The sequence below is a fragment of the Cervus elaphus genome, chromosome 23 (genome assembly GCF_910594005.1).
Source record: "Cervus elaphus chromosome 23, mCerEla1.1, whole genome shotgun sequence".
NCBI lineage: Eukaryota > Metazoa > Chordata > Mammalia > Artiodactyla > Cervidae > Cervus > Cervus elaphus.
The window spans coordinates 57,339,939-57,359,313 of NC_057837.1; the positions used below are offsets into that span (position 1 = coordinate 57,339,939).

The following is a 19,375-nucleotide window of genomic DNA, read 5'->3' on the forward strand; positions in this document are numbered from 1 at the left end:
TGATGTTAACTAGCATTTTCACTTTTCTCTTCTCAGATTAAAAAGGTGCTCTTCTCATTCAAGTTTGCTGGCAGTTTTGGTCACAAATGGGCACTGAGTTTTGTCAGATCTTTTGAGATGATCATATTATTTTACCCATTTATTTTGTCAATATGGTCAATTATATTGGCTGATTCTTAAATGTTATACCATCTTTGCATTCCTTGGGAAAACTCTACTTAATTATGATGTATTATCATTTTATATATCACTGGATTTCATTTGTTAGTATTATATTAGGGATTTTTGCATCTGTTTCATGAGGAATATTGGTCTGTACTTTTTTTTTTTTTACAATGTTTCTGTCAGGTTTTGGTATCAGGATTATGCTGACTTCCTAAGATGATTTGAGAAACATTTTCTTCTCAGTTTTTGGAAAGAGTTTGTGTAAGAGTTGTATTATTTCTTCTTCATGTGTTTAATAAAACCTCCCCCCTGCAGAAAAGCACTCTGGGCCTGGAAATTCTTTTCATGGAAACAATAACCAACTCAGTTGTGTTAATAGATATTGGACCATTCAGAGCATCTATTTCAAGCTGTATCAGTTTTGATAAGTTTCTTTTTCAAGGAATTTGTTCACCTCATGTATGTAGCTGAGTTTATTGGTGTAGAGTCTCATAAAATTTCCTTGTTTTTTGGTGTCTGTAGGATCTGTAACAATATCCTCTCTTTTATTTCTGATCCTGGTTATCTGTGAGTTTCCTCTTTTCTCTCACTAAGCTCTGCTAGGGATTTTACAAGGTTTATTGAGGTATAATGGACATAATAAAATGAACAAATTTAAAGTATATGATTGGATGAGTGCTGACATTCATGTACATCTGCGAAATGAAAAGCACAATCAAGGGTGGGAGGAATAGGGAGACCGGGATTGACACATATACACTATTGATACTATGTATAAAATGGGTAACTAATGAGAACCTACTGTATAGTACAGAGAACTCTGCGTAGTGAAATATGGTGACCTGAATAGGAAGGAAGTCCAAAAGGGGAGGACACATGTTTATGTAAAGTTGATTCATTTTGCCGTACAGTAGAAACCAGCACAATATTGTAAAGCAACTATTCTCCAATAAAAATCAACTTAAAAGACTCTCCCAATCAAGATAATGAGCACTTCCATTGCCCACAAAAGTCTACTCATGACTCAGCGCAACTCCTCTCTCCCTCCACTCCCATCTCCAGGCAACCATTGATTTGCTCTCTGTAACTAGGGATTAGTTTGCATTTTCTAGGAGTATCTATGTTTTCATACACGAGCTTTAAGAGTTCCTTCTGCATTTTGGAGAACAATCCTTCATCAAATATGCCTTTTGCATATATTTTCTCTCAGTCTGTGGCTTGACTTTTTAATTCTCTTGACGGTGTCTTTCACAGAACAAAAATTTTTTAATTTTAATGACATACAGCCTGTCAGTTCTTTCTAGTAGATTGTGCCTTCAGCGAGCTTTGCACATGCTCTGAGTTCCCCCTGACTCCTTAAGGGGGCCAGGATGGCTGTTGTGGACTGGGGTTGGATATTTCTTGTCTCCCAGGTCAGTTAGGCTCTGGTAAAAGCCCAGCAGGTTAAGCTCTGATTAACTAGTTTCTTCGGAGGTTGTTGTTGTTAGTTACTAGGTCCAGTCCTACTCTTCTGTGACCCCATGGACTGTAGCCATCTAGGCTGCTCCATCCATGGGATCTCCCAGGCAAGAATACTGGAGTGGGTTGCCAATTCCTCCTCCAGGGGATCTCCCAATCCAGGGATCAAACCCGCGTCTCCTGCATTGACAGATGGATTCTTTGCCATCTGAGCCACCTGGGAAGCCCCAGCAAACTGACCCCTCTCTTACAAGCAGCATGCTCTTTCATATTTCAGCACAATTCCTCTTCCCCTCTTCCTGCCAAGAGTACAAGATGGGGTTTTGCCCATTTGCTGTGAGGACCTGGTCGACCTCGAGGAGGCAAAAGCCACAGAAGTGTGGATCCCCTTGGCATTTCTATCCCTGAGATTTGTCCCCACTGAGCCTTCCATGGTTCGTCATTTACAGCCCAGCTTTCCTTGCCTTATCACTGGTTCCTACCAGGTTTATGCTTGTGGGTTTCGACTCTAGTAAGCTGCAGTTCTCTGTATTTGCCTCTTCGTCTTTGCAGTTTGGGGGGCCATAGTTTGCCCTGTGACCTTACCTCTCTGACAGGTCTAAGATGACTTATTGGTTTTTCAGTATGTTCATCTTTGTACTTGTTTAAGTACAAAGAGCAGCCAGTTCCAGCTTCTCACATGCTAGACTGGAAACTGGAAATCCACATTGTGTTTCAAATGTTGGTTCCCTATGTTCATTGCTGGCATATACAGATGTGGTCAAAGTTTGCATGCCGATCTTGCAACATTGCTAAATTCATTTATGACCACTAAGAGGGTTACTTGAAGATGCCTTTGGATTTTATATGTAGACAATCATGTCATGTGAAAAAGCAGTTTTATTTCATTTGTTTCATTCTTTCTAATCCCAGTGCTTTTTCTTTTCCTTCTTGATTTTTATGTTTTTGCCTTGCTTTTCGTTTTTGGCTTGTAGGATCTTAGTTCCCCAACCATGGACTGAACTTGGGCCCTTGGCAGTGAAAGAGCAAAGTCCTAACCACTGGGCCACCAGGGAATTCCCTTTTTCTTGTCTTATTAAAGTAGCTAGAACTTTCAGTTCTATGGTAACGGTGGTGAGTTGAACATTCTTGCTTTGCTCTCAGTCTTAAAAAGAAAGCATCCCTTCCCATGAATTATGTTAGCTAACGATTTTTTGAAACGTTTATTAAAGGTTTAATATCTCTTCTATTCCTAGTTTGCTGAGAGTTTTTATTGCGAATGGATATTGAATTTTGTTAAAGGCCTCTCCTACACCTGGTGAGACGATCCTGTTTCTTCTCTTCTATGGTCTGCAGACAGGAATTACATTGATTTATTTTCCAATGTTAAACCAGTCTTAGTTCCAGGATAAACCCCCACTTCATTATGAGTATTAGTATTATATATATGCATATATATCATTGGATGCAACTGGGAAGTGTTCTGTCAAGGAATTTTGGTTTTGTGCTTATGAGGGACACTGTGCCATAGCTTTCCGTTCCTACGTTAATCTGGTTTTAGTCTCAAAGTAATGCTGGTTTCATAAAATGAGGTTGGAAGTGCACCCTCCGGTTTTCTGGAATTTTGCATAGAATTGGTATTATTTCTTCCTTAAATATTTCGTAGAAGTCACCAGCACAGCCATTTTGGCCTGGAGTTGTCTTTGCAAGTTTTATCTCACTTGAATTTATTGACAAATCGTTATATTCACTTAATATCCTTTTCTTGCCTATAGGCTCTTTAATGATGTCTCTAATTCTGCTGTGGTAATTTATATCTTCTTTCTATTCCCCCCTGATAAATCTGACCAGGAGTTTATAAATTTTATTGACATTTTTAATAAGTTTTTGCTTTTATTGATTTTACTATATTGTTTTTCAGTTTTCTCTTATACTTTGGGCTTATTTTACCTTCATTTATTTATTTTTGATTTTTATGGTGGAACTTTAGATCTTTTGAGTTTTTCCCTACTTTTCTAATACAAGCATTTAATGCTTGAGATTTCCCTTAAAGCATTAACTGCATCCCACAAATTTTAAGTCATGTTCTAATTTTGATTCAATTCAAATATTTTGTTATTTCTATTTGGATTTCTCCTTTAACCCATGGGTTATTTAAAAGTATGCACCTTAGTTTCAAAATCTATAATTTTTCAGATATTCCGATACTGATTTCTAACTTAATTCCATTGTGGTGAAAGAATATTATTTGAATTTTTAATCTTTTTAAATTTATTGAGTTATTTTAGGGTCCATAATATGACCTATCTTAATGAATGTTTCATGTGTCCTTGGTAAGAATTGTGTTCTGCCACTGTTCTTGATAGTATTGTTAATTCTTCTCTATCTTTACTGATTTTCCATCTACCTATTTTATCAATTATTAAGAGAAGGCCATCAAAAACTGTAATTAACTCTGGATTTGTCTGTTTCTCCTTTGAAATCTGTCCGTTTTTGCTTCATGTATTTTGAAGTTCTATTACTTGGTGAATAAATACTTAGTACGACTAGGTCATTTTGATGAACTGTCCCCTTTATTGTTATGAAATGATTCTCTTTATTTTTTAAAAAAACTTTCAATTCTGTATTGTTAAAAAAGTGAAAGTGTTAGTTGCTCAGTCGTGTCCAACACTTTGCAGCCCCACGGACTCCTCCGTCCATGGGATTCTCCAGGCAAGCATACTGGAGTGGGTTGCCATGCCCTCCTCCAGGGGATCTTTCCAACCCAGGAATTGAACCCAAGTCTCCTGCATTGCAGGCAGATTCTTTACCATCTGAGCCACCAGGGAAGTCCAAGGAGTATAGCCAATTAACAGACTTCACACATACACATAGCCAATGAACAATTTTGTGATAGTTTCAGGTGGATAGCAAAGGGATTCAGACATATATATACATGTATCCATTCTCCTCCCAATCTCCCCTCCCGTCCAGGCTGCCCATAACTTTGAGCAGAGTTGCCTGTGCTATACAATAGGTCCTTGTTGGATATGAAATGGTCCTCTTTAACCTTGTAATTGTCATTGTTCTTAAATCCACTTTGACCTAGTCAATATAGCAGCTCCAGCTGCTTTCTTCTGGTTAGTGTTAGTAATGTATCTTTTCCCATCCTTGTATAAGTTTAGAAGTGGGTTTACAGACAGCACAGAGTTGGTTATTGTTTTTATATCCAATGTTACAGTCACTTCCTTGGTGCATCTAGACTATTTGCAGTTAGTGTGATCATTGACATGGTTGAGTTTGAATTTTCTTGTTGCATTTGTTAATATGTGCCATTTGTTTTCCATTTCCCTTTCCCTCTTTTTCTTTGTGGTTGGAAAGAGTTTCAAGGCCACAGCACAGGAAGTGGAACTGCAAATAAAGTCTAATGGTCCCCATGAGTTGAGCAAAGTTTGGGGTCTCTGGAGGCCATGATGGTGAGAGTTTGCAAGTCAGAGTAGGGAGGAGAGAATCCTGAAGACAGAAAAAATATTGGACATCTGTGGAGGGTTCCTCTGAGTCTGTAGCTGAGTGTGGATTAAGGAAGCCATCAAGGTAGTAAGCAGAAAACACTGGAAAGCAACGGGGAGAATAATATCTGGAGCTCCAAATGGCCAGAAATAATTTATAATCCTGTGACCCATAGTGGAAAGATTTCATAGAACATGGGTATAGAGTATGGCCCCTGAGCAGGGACCACTGTCTAAGGTGTTGCTTGTTCTTTATTAAATTTCTTATTTCCTTTATTCTCTTACTTGGGCTTAATTTGCTCTTCTTTTTCCAGCTTTTTAAATGGTAAATTATATCATTGATTTTAAACCTTTGTCTCTTTTCCAAAATGAATTAAAATCTATAAATATCTCTCTAAGCACTGCTTCAACTGCGTCTGACAGTTCTTGTTGAATTTTCATTGTCATTCAGTTGAACTATTTAAAAATGTTTCTTTGTGATTCCATCTCTGGGTCATGGGTTATTTAAACATGTGTTGCTTAATTTACAAATATTTGGGAGCTTTCCTATATGTCTTTTTTGATTTCTAATTTAATTCTATTCTGTTTGTGCATGCTCAGTCACTTCAGTTGTGTCTGATTCTTTGTGACCCAGTGATCTGTAGCTGGTCTGGCTCTTCTGTTCGTTGGATTTTTCAGGCAAGAATACTGGAGTGGGTTGCCATGCCCTCCTTCAGGGGATCTTCCTGACCCAGGGATCAAACCTGCATCTCCTGCATTGAAGGCGGATTCTTTACTGCTGAGCCACTATTCTGTTCTTAGGGGAAAAGAAACCTCTGTAATTTTCAGTCTTTTGAAGTGTATTGAGACATTTTATGACCCAGCACATGGTCTATCTGGGTACGTATTACATGTTTACATGAAAGAATCTATATTCTGTAGCTGCTGGGTATGGTGTACTGGCTATGTCATAAGGAAAAATAGTCGATAATGTTGAAATCTTTCGTATGTTTAATTTTGAGGGTCCCCAGTTTTACTATCGATTTCAGAGAGTGTTAAAATCCATCTATGATTATGGAATTTTCTATCCCTTTGATTCTATCAAGTTTTTATGTCATGCATTTTGAAACTTCAGCTTTAAGATACATATACATTTATGGTTGTCATGTTTTCTTGATGGACTGTGAAATATTTTCATTGTTGTTATGAAATGTTTTATCATTATGAAATCTTCCTTTTTATATCTGGTAATATGTTTCTTGTAAGTAAGAAACCTTTACCTTGTCATTTTGCTATTTGTTTTTAATCTTTTTTCCTTCTGTTTTTTGCCTTCTCTTGGATTAACAGAAATTCTTTTTTGTATTTTTAATATTCCATTTTAATTCCTTATTTTCTCTTCAAATATGCATCTTTATGCTTCTTTTTTAATGTCTGTTCCAGGGATTATAATAGGCATTACTCTTCCCCTAACTTTTTAATTTTGGTAAAACAGGCCTAAAATTTACCATCTAATCACTTCAGCTATTTTCAGTGGTCTTAACTACATTCATTACCCACTGCCATCACCAGCATTGATCTCTCGGACTCTTTCTATCTTGTAAACCTGAAACTCTATCCCCGCTAAACATTAACTCCGCATTCTTCCCTTTTCCCAGCATCTATCAATTAGCATTATTTCTGTCTCTGTGACTTTGACTACTCTAAAAACCTCATATGTAGGTGGGATCATACAGTATTTTTATAACTATTTTATTTAGCATAATGTTCTCAAGATTCTTTCATGTTGTAGCAGGTGTCAGAATTTCCTGCCTTTTTAAAACTGAATAAGTCTAGTATATGTGTAAACCAAATCTTGCTTATCTGTTCATCCATTGATGGACACGTGGGTTGCCTCCACGTTTTGTGAATAATGCTGCTAGGGACACGGTTATACCAATCTCTCTGAGACACTGTTTTCAATTTCTTTGGGTGTAAACCTAAAAGAGGAATTGCTGGGTCACAGGGTGATTCTATTTTTAAATTTTTTAGGAATCACCATAATGCTATATACAGAGGTTGTATCCTTTTACATTCCCACCAACAGTGCACTAGAGTTCCAATGTCTCTACGTTCACACCAACAGTATTACTTTCTGATTTTTTTTTATGCTAGTCACCCTAATAGGAGGCTTCCCTGGTAGTTCAGCTGGTAAAGAGTCCTCCTGCAAAGTGGGAGACCCGGGTCGATCCCTGGGTTGGGAAGATCCCCTGGAGGAGGGCATGGCAGCCCACTGCAGTATTCTTGCATGAAGAATCCACCCAGACTGAGGAGCCTGGTGGGCTATAGTCCAAGGGGTTGCAAAGGGTCGGACACCTTTAAGCACAGCACCCTAATGGGTTTTAGGGTAGTTAGTTCATTGTAGTTTTGATAGCATTTTTCAAATAATTATTGAGATTGAGAATCTTTTCATGTGCTTATTGGTCATTCATAGATCTTCTTTTGAGAAATATCTGTTCAGATCCTTTGCCCATTTTTTAAAAATCGAATTGTTTGGGGGTTTTTTTGGTAAGTTTTATAAATTCTCTGTTTTCTGGATATTAATTCCTTATCGGTAATACAATTTGCAAATGTTTTCTCCCATTCTATGAGTTGCTTTTTTATTCTGTAGATAGTGTCAGCTGAGGTACATGTTTTTAAAGTTTTAATGAAATCTTTTTGTTGCATGTGTCTTTGGTGCCATGCCCAAGGAATTATCGCCACATCTAATATCATGAAGATTTTGCCCAGTGTTTTCCACTAAGAATATTATAATTTGAAGTCTTGCTTTAGGTCTTTTATACATTTTGAGTTAGTTTGTGGACATGTTTTTAGATTAAGGTCCAACTTCATTCTTTTTCATGTGAGTGTCCAGTTTTCCCAGAATCATTTGTTTCCCCATTGAATAGTCTTGACATCTTCATCAAAAGTCATTTGACCATATATGCATGAGTTTGTGTTGTTCTTGTTCAGTCACTAAACCATGTCTGACTCTTTGCAATCCCATGGACTGCAGCACACCAGGCTTCCCTGTCCTTCACTATCTCCCAGAATTGTCTCAAACTCATGTCCATTGAGTCCATGATGTCATCCAATCCATTGGTCTATATGTCTGTTTTTATGCCAATACCACATTGTTTAGATTACTATAGTTTTGTAGTAAGTGTTGAATCAAGAAGTATGAGTCTTCTGTTTTTTTCTCCTTTTTCAAGATTGTTTTGGCTATTTGGGGGGCCTGTGAGATTCCATATGACTTTTAGAATGGGTTATTCCATTTCTGCAAAAAATGATATTGGGGTTTTGACAGTGATTCCATTGACTCTATAGGTTGCTTAAGGTGGCATTGACATTGTAACAGTATTCAGTCTTCCAGCCTGTGAACATGGGATGTGCTTCCATTTACTTATGTCTTCCTTAATTCCTTTCATTTTGTGACTTTCATTATACCATCCTTCTCTTTGGATAATTAAACTCCAAAATATTTTATCCTTTTTGGCACTGTTATAAATGAAATGGTTTTTCTTAATTTCTTTTTTGTTCACTGTTAGTGTATCGGATGCAACTGCTTTTTGTGTATTGACTCTAAACCCCACCACTCTGTGGAGTTCACTCATTAGTTCTAATAATTGTTTTGTGGACTCTTTAGAATATTTTACATATGAGATGATATCATCTGTGAATAGATATAAGTTCACTTCTTCCTTTCCAATTTGGAAGTCTTTTCTTTCTCTTTCCTAATTGCTTGGGCTAGAACTTTCTGTACTATGTTGAATAGAAGTGGTGAAAATGGCTTGTCCTTTCCTTGTTTCTGATCTCAGAGGGAGATCTTGTAGTCTTTTACTATTGAATATGATGCTGTTTATCAAGTCATCTGTGATGGACACTTGCTCTGCGTTCACCTTTGGCTATTGTGAATAATGCTGCTATGAACATGGGTATGGCATGTCATCCAGTGTCTTTAGGTTTGACATCAGGAGAATGCTGGCCTCATAAAGTGAGTTCAAAAGTGTGCTCACTTCACCTATTTTCTGGAAGAGTCTGGGCATTATTGGTATTATTATCTCATAAAATGTTTGGTAGAACTTGCCTTGGAAACAATCTGGGCCAAGTTTTCTTTGTTGGAAGATTTTAAGCTAAGAATTCAATTTCTTTAGTAAATTTAGGCATATTTATGTTATCTCTTGCTTGAGTTTTGGTGTTTTGTGTCTTCCAGTAATTTGTCCATTTCATCGAAATTGTTGAATTTATGTCATAGAGAGATCATCTCAGCATCCTCGTGTGTGCGTGTGTCTGTGTGTGTGTGTGGTCTTAGTTGCAGCACGTGGGATCTAATTACCTGACCGGGGATCAACCCAGGCCTCCTGCATTGGGAGCACAGCGTCTTAGCCACTGGACTATCAGGGAAGTCTCATCATAACATCCTTCTAATTTTTGTAGCTTCTGTCATGATAGTCCATTTTCCATTTCTGATATTTATAATTTGTGTCTTTTCTCTGTTTATTTTGGTCAGTCTGCCTAGAGTTTTGTCAAGTATATTGATTTTTCAAATAACTAACTTTTAAAAATTAATTTATTTTCTCAATTTTCCATTATACTAATTTCTGCTCTTTATTGTTTCATTCCTTCTGCTTTCTTTGGGTTTAATTCACTCTTTGTTTCTAAAGTGGAATTCTAGATTGTTTATTTGATACTTCCTCTCTGACCTCTCTATGATTTAGAGATGGGTTGCTTAATTTAAAAATATCTGTGGATTTTCCAGATATCTGTTATTGATTTCTAGTTTAAGTCCATCATGGTCTGAGAAAATACACTGTATAATTTTAATTCCTTTAAGGTTGTTAACTTTTTAATGGAATGTACTTCATTTTGGTGAATGTTCCACTTAAACTTGTAAAGAACCAGTGTTCTGTTACCATTGGCTGAAGAGGTCTATAAATGTCAACTAAGTCAAACTGATGGTGTTGTTCAGCTCTTCCATATCTTTGCTGATTTTCTGTCTGCTTATTCTGTTGATTGCTGAGAAAGTAGTGATGAGGTTTCCAAATATAATTGTGGGTTTGTCTATTTCTTCTTCAATCAGGTTTTATCTTGTAGAGTTTGGTCCCTGGCCATTGGGGCACCCATGTTTGGGATTGTTATATCTTTTTGGTAAATTCTTCTCCTTATGTAATGGCCCTATTTATGCCTGGTAGTTTCTTTCTACTGAAGTCTTCTTTGTCTTATGTTAATATAGCCACTTCTGCTTTTTTTTGTTTCTTAAGATATGTTGTCTTGTGGATCATTTTTAAAGTCTGTATTGAGTTTGTTGCAACACTGCTTGTTTTATTTTTTGGTTTTCTGACTGTGGGACGTGCGGGGTCTGAGCTCCCCAACCAGGGATTGAACCTGTACCCCCGCCCCCACCGCACTAGAAGGAGAAGTCTTAACCCCTGGACTGCCAGGGTACTCCTTTTCAGCTTTGATTTGTGTTAACTGTGTATTTTATTTTATTTTTTTCCCATCCTTTTACTTTTAATCTGTCAGTGTGAGCAGCCAGCAAACTTTTTCTGTAAAGGGCTAGTAAGTGAGTATCTTAGTTTTGTGACCACGTGTGGCCTCTCTCTCCTTTTCTTCCTCCTCTGCTTCACAATCCTGAGCAATTGTAAAAACCATTCTCTAAAATAGGTCATTCGCGGGATTTGTCCTGTGAGCAAGTTTTTTGGTTAAATTTAAGATGCATTTCTTAGAGACAATGTCTAATTGGATCATTTCTTCACCCAATCCAATTTCTGTTTTTAATTACTGTATTTGAACCATTCAGGTTTAATGCAATTATTGCTACAGTTGAATTTAGGTGTACCATTTTATTATTTCTCTATCTTTCTCATTTTTTCCCCCTCTGTTCCCTTTTCTGACTTCTTTTGAATTACTTGAAGTCCTTTAATTTTAGCATTCCATTTATTTTGTCTATTTGAGTTTTGGCTGTATCTCTATGTTACTTTTTAGTTGTTGCTTTAGATAATATTTATCTCTCCAACTTTTCACCATCTGTTTAGTGTTCATGTGTTACTACCGTATGTAAAATATAGAAATCTTATAATCATCTTTACCATCTCGATTCTATACTTCACCTTCTAATTATTACATATCTTACATCTACATACATTGAATCTCCTGGATAATGTCACCAAGATTGCTTTGTAAAGTCATACGTTTTTAAAAGTACTCAAGAGAAGAAAAGTGTCCGTTATATTTACCCAGATATTTATCTGTTCTGTTGCGCTTCCTTCATTCCTGATGTTCTGAGTTTTCCTCTGATATCATTTCCCCTTTGCCTGGACAACATTCTTTCAGATTTCTTTTTGAGCAAGTCTGCTGGTGATGAATTCTTTCCGTTTTTGTTTTTTTTTTCTTCTTCTGACTAGGTCTCTATTTTGCCTTCACTCTTAAGAAAAATATTTTTGCTGGATTTAGAATTCTGAGTTGACAGTTCCTTTGTTGTGAATTTTCAAGGATGCTATATTATTTCCTTGTCTTCTGACCACCATTGTTTCTGCTGAATGGTCTCCAGGCGTTATTCACCTTCAGGGAAGGCATCATTTTTCTCTGTCTGCTTTCAATCTTTATCTGTGGCTTTCAATCCCTTGATTCTGATGTGTCTGGGTGTGGTTTTCTTGGAGTTTATCCTGTTTGGAGGTCTTAAAGCCTTTTGAACCTGTAAAATTTATGTCTTCTGACATATTTGGGAAAGTTTAGCCATTATTCTTTGAAAAAATTGTTTTGCTTGGATTCTGGTGGAAATAGCGAATGTTTGGCCACTTAAAATACATAAGTTCTGGAGATCTACTGTAAAACGCAGGGCCTAAGCTTAGCAATACTGTATTGTATACTTTACTTTTTTGGCCATGCCACGTGGCATGTGGGATCTTAGGTCCCCATCCAGGGATTGAAACTGTATCCCCTGCGCTGGAAGCATAGAGTTAACCACTGGACTTCAAGGGAAGTCATTGTATACTTTTAAAAAAATTGTGAAGAGGGTAGATCTTATGTTAAAAGTTCTTACCACAAAAGGAAAAAAAAAACACCAGAAGCTGGAGGATTTTTTGCAGGGTGATGGGTAAGGTTACGGTATTGATAGGGATCTGATAGTGACAATGGTGTCCCAGGGCATGTTGTTAGCCCCAGACACAATTATCTATAATTTGTAATGTAAATTACAATTAAATCTATAATTTACTGTGTTAGCTATCTCTAAAGTTTTATGTCGGTCATATTTTCCTAAAGTAGTTGAAAAAATTTTTTTCTGACCCTGTCTCTTCCTCTATTAGGAATTTCAATGACGCATTAGGTCTTACAATATTGACTAACAAGTCCCTGAGGCCCTCATTTTTAAAAATCCTGTCTTTCAGTTCTAAGATTAGATCATTTCCATCGATCTGTTTTCAAGTTTACTGACTCTGTCCTCTGTCATCTTCATTCTTCTCTTAGCCTATTCAGTGAAATGTTTATATCTTCTACTTTGCTTCTCAGATCTAAAAGTTTTATTTCTTTTTAAATAAATGTTTTCTTTAATAAAATTTTACATTTACAGGAGGCTGTGAAGATAACAGAGAGTGTTTACAAATACCCCTCACCTAGTTTTCTATCATTTTTGAGACTGCACCCAAGTACTGCATTTCAGATTCTTTTGTCAACTATAAGGGCTACTCTATTTCTTCTAAGGGACATGGTGAAGGACAGGAAAAACCTAGCATGCTGCAGTCCATGGGGTCGCAAAGAGTTGGACACAACTGAGCAATTGAGCAACAACAATTTTCCCTAATGTTAACATCTTTGTTTGCCACCGTGGCATGTTTGTCAAAACTAAGATGCCAGCGTGGGTACATTATTATGCTAAACTCCAGACTGTACTCAGATTTCACCAGTTTTTACATGAATGTCATTTTTTTTTGCTGGGGACTGGGGAGTGGATTTCCAAAATTCAATCCAGGATACAAAACCACATCACATTTAGTGATTCTTCGTTATAGTTTGTCTCTCTTTGCCAAAACTTCTGTTTTTTCCATTCATTTCAAGCCTGTCCGGCTTTACCTCACAGAGGATAACCAGCACAGCCGCTTCTCAGACCTCGTCTGATAATCCCAGCAACTGGGTTATCTCAGGGTTGTCATCTTTTGATGCTCTTTCCCTCGAGATTTGATCGATGGTCCTGATTCTTGGCGTGCTGAGTAACACGGGATTTTTATTCTGGACATCTTGTTTGTTTGCGTTATGTGAGAAGACTGGATCCTGTTAAAAACGCCCTGGAGAATGCAGGCTTCCTTCTTCTTTTTCCATTTCCCCCTCCCCTATCCTTTTTCTGGGCTTCCCTTGTGGCTCAGCTGGTAAAGAATCCGCCTGCAATGCGGGAGACCTTTAGCCGCAAGTTCTCTCTCTTTTTGTGGGTGCGGGCTCCTGCCCATTCAGCCTGCCAAGCTCCAGTGGCGCTGTTTTCCAATGCCCACATGCATCCCACTTGGAGATCAGCATGGACTTGAGTGCTGGTGTCTCAGGCCTCAGCTCTCAGGACCTCCCGAAGCCCCTGGCCCTGGGACGGGGGCATGTGCACCTGTGCTCCCCCGGGCACCCCTGTCCCTCCAGCCATGGGCCCTGCAGGACTCAGCTGCTGCCTCGGGGAACCTCTGCTGGACTCAGCAGTTCTCTCTCTGTGGGCACTTCTCTGCTTTCCAGGTGTCAACACGGCACCCCTGGCCACCTCAGCCTACCTGAATCCCCAGCTCTGTCCCCCTGCTGCTCAGGGGGTCCCCTCTGACTGGGGTCCTGCGGGATGTGATGCAGCTGAGGGTGAGGGGTGTTCTGGGCCATCAGCTGGGGCATCTGCACAGCTCGTAGCATTTGCCCACCCCCCACCCCCCACTGGGGATAGTCCTCTCATATGCCTGTTTTCTAGTGTTGGAAAAGTGTTGCTTTTGGCACATTTGTCTGCTTTTCTTACTTGCTTAGGGCAGGAGGGTGAATCCAGTTCCCCTCCTTCATGGTGGTTGGAAACGTGTATCAGACCCACTCAGGGAGGCTGATTTAAACATGGGCTTTTTGCTTCTTTCCAGGCAGAACACCCAGCCCTCCCTCCCCCCGCAGCTCCATCACCATGACCCCAAGCCCCTCTCGTGAACCCCTGCCCACAAGACAGTGGCTTTCTGGTGGAATTCCTGCCACCCCCAGGCTCGAGGGACTTCTCACTGTTTGTCGTCCTCCAGTATTTTCAAATAGCTGTCTTTCCTCTTTGTTAAGAGTTTAGACTTGCCCACCATGGGTCTTTCATGACACCATTTGACCCTCTCAAGATGAATGTTAGACCCTATTCTGTTTTTCACCAATGGAGGGACTCAAGTGTGGCCCATTAGGACACTGGGGTCAGGTCACATGACCAGGAAATGGCAGGGCCACTGAGCCTGTCCCACTCGTGCCGTGCGCGGGACTGGAACAGGCGTCCATGACTGCAGAGGCAGTGAATAGCTCTTAGGACCGTAGGCTCTGTGATGTGGGCTTTCTCCGGCCATCCTAAAACAGTGAGCTTCACTGCACTCTGGTTGACCCCAGCCAACCCTGGGTGTTGAAGTGGGTTCCCTCTGCACGTGGGAGGCAGGGGGCAGGTATCTGGTAATGTGCAGCAGAGGACTGTCCCAAAGGTGTCAATTCAACCTGCATCTCATCTGCATGAAACTCATCCACAGCTCCCCTTGGGCTTAGAATAAAAACTTGGCTCCCGCCTGTGGCCCACAAGGCTGTGCTGCTCACACCCCGGCCCCATCCTCATCCCCATACCCCTCTCTCCTTTCCAGCCTCACTGGCCTCCTTCCTGCTCCTCTGGTTTGTCATGGCCTCGGCCACCCCAGGACCTTTGTACAGGCCGTTCCCTCTGCCTGAAATTGGTTTCCTCCACTGTCTGCATCTTCTTATGCTCACTCATTCTTGCAATCTCAGCTCAGACAGCACTTCCTCTGGGCAAGCCTTCCCACCTGGCCCTCTCCTCAGACCCTTCTCAGAGCTGGACCATCCTCTCTGCCATGACTCTCTTTTGTGGGCTGATTATTTATAGCACGTTTCCTTGCCAGAGCTGGGGAGGAAGCGGGGCTGCCTTGTCTTCCATCCACAGGAGGAAATGACTCCTTCCTTGGGGCCCAGCAGGCCTGCAGGACTGTGCTCACCAGGTCCAACCCTAGGCGTGTTTGCTTGCTTGCTGAAAACTCCCTCACGAGCCCCCAAGAGCCGAGGCTGGAGGGCCCTGCACTCTGAACCTTCTCCCCAAGGCTCCCAGGATGGCTGGCTAGAGGGAGGGATGCAGGGCGTCTGAGTTCTGTGCTGTCTCTTGCCATGGGCCCGGAGGATAGCAGCTCCCACAGGTGATGGGGTCCCTCTGCTGAGGATGTTCGCGTCTCGTGAAATGTGGCCAGGCCACCTCCTGTGGTCTAAATGCCAGGAAACCCTCATTTCAGAGCACCTGCTCTGCTTCTGTCTCCCCCGCCTTCAGACAAGGTGGAAACCGAGGCTCGGGGGCCAGCGAGGGGCCGAGGCAGGCAGCCTGGCTTTTCCACTGTCCTTCTGTGTCGAGCACCCACCTGGCGTCTTCCCAGCAGCCCCTGGGCCGAGGGAGCAGGAGGACACCTGCCGGCCTCCTGGGCCTTCCGTGATGCTCAGCCGTGCAGAGCCACGGCGCCTACCCAGGTGCAAGTCCAGGGCTGGGTGAGGCCCGGATGGAAGATGGATGTGCAGAGGGCAGGGGGTGGGTGCTGCCTGATGAAGACCCCAGTCTCCCCGACGGCAGGGCCCTTTGTCGCCCTCTCCTCTGGCTTCAGGGCCGAAGATGAACACGGTGGTCACTCAATGCATCTTAGTGGTGGGAGAGGGGTCACTCAGCGCATCTTAATGGGGAGCGCAGGCAGCCGGACCAGAGGGAAGCTGCCCCACGTGCCCACCAGTTTGTTTCTCAGCCTCCTCTCTCCTTTCCCTCCACCCTCAGGAATGTGTCTCTGGTCAAGAATGTGGAAGCATCTGGCAAACACATGGTGTGTTACACAGACGCGGATATACGGGACCAACTGGTGTACACACTCAGCCTCATCCGGAAAGAGCCTGTGTAGGTGTCCCCTCCGTGCATACACACACACACACGTGTGCGCACACACACACTAGCTTCTGCACCCCTGGGTGGGAACAAGATAATTTGCCCTGCACAAGGCAAGTTGCTTACAAAATGCTCGTCTATTAGTCGCTAATGACATCTCCATGCATGGTACAAGGAAGCAGAGTGTTTGGGGGTTGGCCTGGAGGCCTCTTCTTGCCTCATGCAGCCCAGCCCCCTCCCACAGGCTGGCTCTGGCTTGTCAGTCGGGAAGAGACTGAGCTTCTCAGGGGTGCACACAGGTGGCACTTAATAAATACTTTTGGAAGAGGAAGCTGGCTTCCTGAGGTCCCCGCACTAGACCAACTTTGTGGACGCCACAGAAACTCACCCAAACCGTTAGCAAAGCGGGGGAGTCAGGCATGATAAGAAGTCCAAGGTCATAGAGTTGGGGGAACTAAGTGGACTTGGGGGAGGGGGAGGAGGAGGTGTCTGAGCCACGGAGTTTCCCATGCAGCCACTAGGAAGACCCGCTTTCAGACAGCGGCCCCCCCACCATGTTTGAATTGCACTAAATGTCGGTGAATGTAAACCAGAACTCAGTTTTTTTGACTTTGTTTTCCTGCCTGAAGAATGCTCCCTGGCCTTATTCCCAAAGCCCTGAGGACCACAGAGGGGACTGAAGTGAAAATGGCCCACCGGTTAGAAGTTGGTAAGGACCCACCCCCACCTTGCATCCCTGCCCCCAGATGGTGCAGCCAGGGAAGGCGGGGGAGGGCAGCTTACCCCTCCCCCCAAATCCTGAGCCCTGTAGGTGGGCCTAAGCAGGGCCCCCCGTGAGCCTGCCTGGCTGGGGTGCAGGGCTGAGCCAGCCACTGGCAGGTTGACACTGTCTCCAATGTGCGTGGGACCTGGTACTTTTCCAAGGGCTTTTAAATGCATTATCTCGCTGGAGGCTCATTTGAGGCGAGGCCTCGAAGCCGACTGGAAAACAGCTAATTTACTGAATCCTGAATGGAGAGGAAGCAGAAGGCAGCGTGTGTTTTTGCTGAATCTCAAACCAAAACAACCTTTTGTTAAAGAACAAACAAATAAACAAAACCGTTGAAATCAATTCACCCGGGAACAGTACGAACAGGGGTTCTGGGCAGAGCATCTCAGCAGCAAATTCCAGCTCAACCAGTGTGGACTGGAGGAGGGGCTGCTGGGGTGACGGATGTGCTCAGGGGTGGGGGGAAGTTGGGGGGAGGGCAGAACCCCTTGAGGGAGGGGCATCGGTATGCACCAGGGGACCAGGCTGACCCTCCCAGGGAGACCTTGAACACTGGCTCCTCGGGAGGTGCTGCTGGGGAGGGGGCCTCCAGATGGGGGCCCCTGAATAAGGCAGGAAGAAGGAGTGCATTAGGGGCAAGGGGCCAGGCTGCGTCTAAGCAGAGGTTGCTTTGCCTGCAGGGAGGGCGGGGGAGTGTCAGAGGTTTTGCTCAGTCAGCATCCATCCCAGCCCCTTGGAGGCAAGTCCCCTGACGTGGTCGTCACGGGTGACATGGGGTCTTCCCAGCCTGCAGGCGTCCCCAGGGCCTTACGCTGCCTCTCCTACACAGCCCACTCCCACAGGCCACGGGACGTGGACCGCCTGGCCTTCTTCCGCAACGCCACCATCCAGCTGCAGCAGCTGAGGCCGGTGGAGGCCCCCGTGGCCAGCCCAGCAGCTGAGTGGTGGATGGTCCAGGAGTGGCGGCCAGGCTGTGACCAGAGCCGGGGCTGCAGTCAGGACCTGGAGCTCGTCATCTTTAATGACAAAGTCAGCCCCCAGAGCCTGGGCTTCCTGGCAGGATATGGGTAAGGCTCCCCCGGCCCCAAGAACCTGCCTTGTGGCCCGGAGGCTTCAGAACTTTCTGCCCCTTCTCACCCCTGCTCACCAGAACTGCCTGGGACAGGAGGCACAAGTCCCTGTTCCCTTGGCCCCAGAAATACACCAGGATGGTAACTTACTGTCACACAAGCTGCTAGCAGAAACGGGCATTCCCACTGTCCCACCCCTCATTCCTGTATGTAGGGTCATGTGTCATCCAGCCCTCCAACCCCAGGTCGGGGCTGGAACCCCAGCCCCACCCACAAGAGGTCGTGGGGGCTGCGAGTGGTCAGCATTCGCACTTCTATCCCACCAGGCTGAGTAGGGGCTGTGCCCTCCTCTCCTGGGACAGCAGTGCTGACGCCCCCTCATCCCCCCAGCATTGTCGGGCTCTATGTGTCGGTGGTGATGGTTGCAGCCAAGTTCATCCGAGACCACTTCCTCGGCATTGCCCGCTCCATCATGTATGACCAGCTACCTGATGTGGACCGTGTGCTAGGGCTCTGCACAGACATCTTCCTGGCCCGTGAGCTGGGTGAGCTGCAGCTGGAGCAGGAGCTGTTCGCCAGACTCACCTTCCTATACCGCTCGCCCGAGACCATGATCAAGTGGACGCGCCAGCGCCCACCCACTCCCTGCCTGCCCCCCACCAACCCTGTTGCTGGGGCTCCAGTGGAGCGGCTGGAAGCAGCCATCGTGTCCTCAAGCCCTTTGGCCTCAGAGAAGTAGGGTCTTTGCCGCAGCCTTGCGTCCCCCCAGTGCCAGGCCCTTGGCCTGCAGCTGCTGCCCAGCTGGGTCCCCAGGGCCTGAGGCCCCCTTTGTGCCCGCACAAGGGACACTCAGTCCCCGGCTCCCTATAGCCCCTGCAGGGGGTGTGGACAGTGCCAGCTGCCAGGAGAAGGAGCTGGGCCACCTCAGTGACCTCTGGCTCCTTCAGGGCTTCTCAGGGAGAAGCTGGATTGAGCTGCCAACACCAAGGCCATTAAGCACGCTAATGACCCATGAAGGCTCCTGGCCCCTCCGGCCCCCGTGCCTCTCTGAGCCCACTGACCGCCTCGTGACCATGATTACTGCAATTTAACACGTCGGGCCAGGGCTTTCCCAGACAGGGTGGGGGCCCTGGGACTGCCGCTTGCCTCTTCCAGGCCCAGCCTGGGGCTGTGCACACAGCAGGCAGTTAATAAATACATGCTTGGGACCATGCCCAGAAAGAGTCACCTTGATTTCAGGGCAGGGGAAGGGACTTGAAGTTTAGGGAGCCTTGGGCAGGGGTGCAAGGTCAAGGAGCCCAGAAACAGCCAGGAGACGTGTGGCCTGCAGCCATGTTCTCGTCCTCCC

General features: G+C 43.8%; 1 protein-coding gene across 1 annotated transcript in view; it reads left to right on the forward strand.

The window, feature by feature from the left end:
• Positions 1-18,766, forward strand: part of LOC122681095 (piezo-type mechanosensitive ion channel component 2-like) — an 88,546-nt gene extending 69,780 nt beyond the window's left edge. The window contains exons 43-48 of the mRNA XM_043882814.1: positions 13,841-13,907; positions 15,595-15,806; positions 16,084-16,200; positions 16,818-16,897; positions 17,787-18,024; positions 18,418-18,766. Coding sequence (XP_043738749.1) covers positions 13,841-13,907; positions 15,595-15,806; positions 16,084-16,200; positions 16,818-16,897; positions 17,787-18,024; positions 18,418-18,766 — 1,063 coding nt within the window. The remainder of the gene's footprint in view (positions 1-13,840; positions 13,908-15,594; positions 15,807-16,083; positions 16,201-16,817; positions 16,898-17,786; positions 18,025-18,417) is intronic.
• Positions 18,767-19,375: the final 609 nt, after the last annotated feature.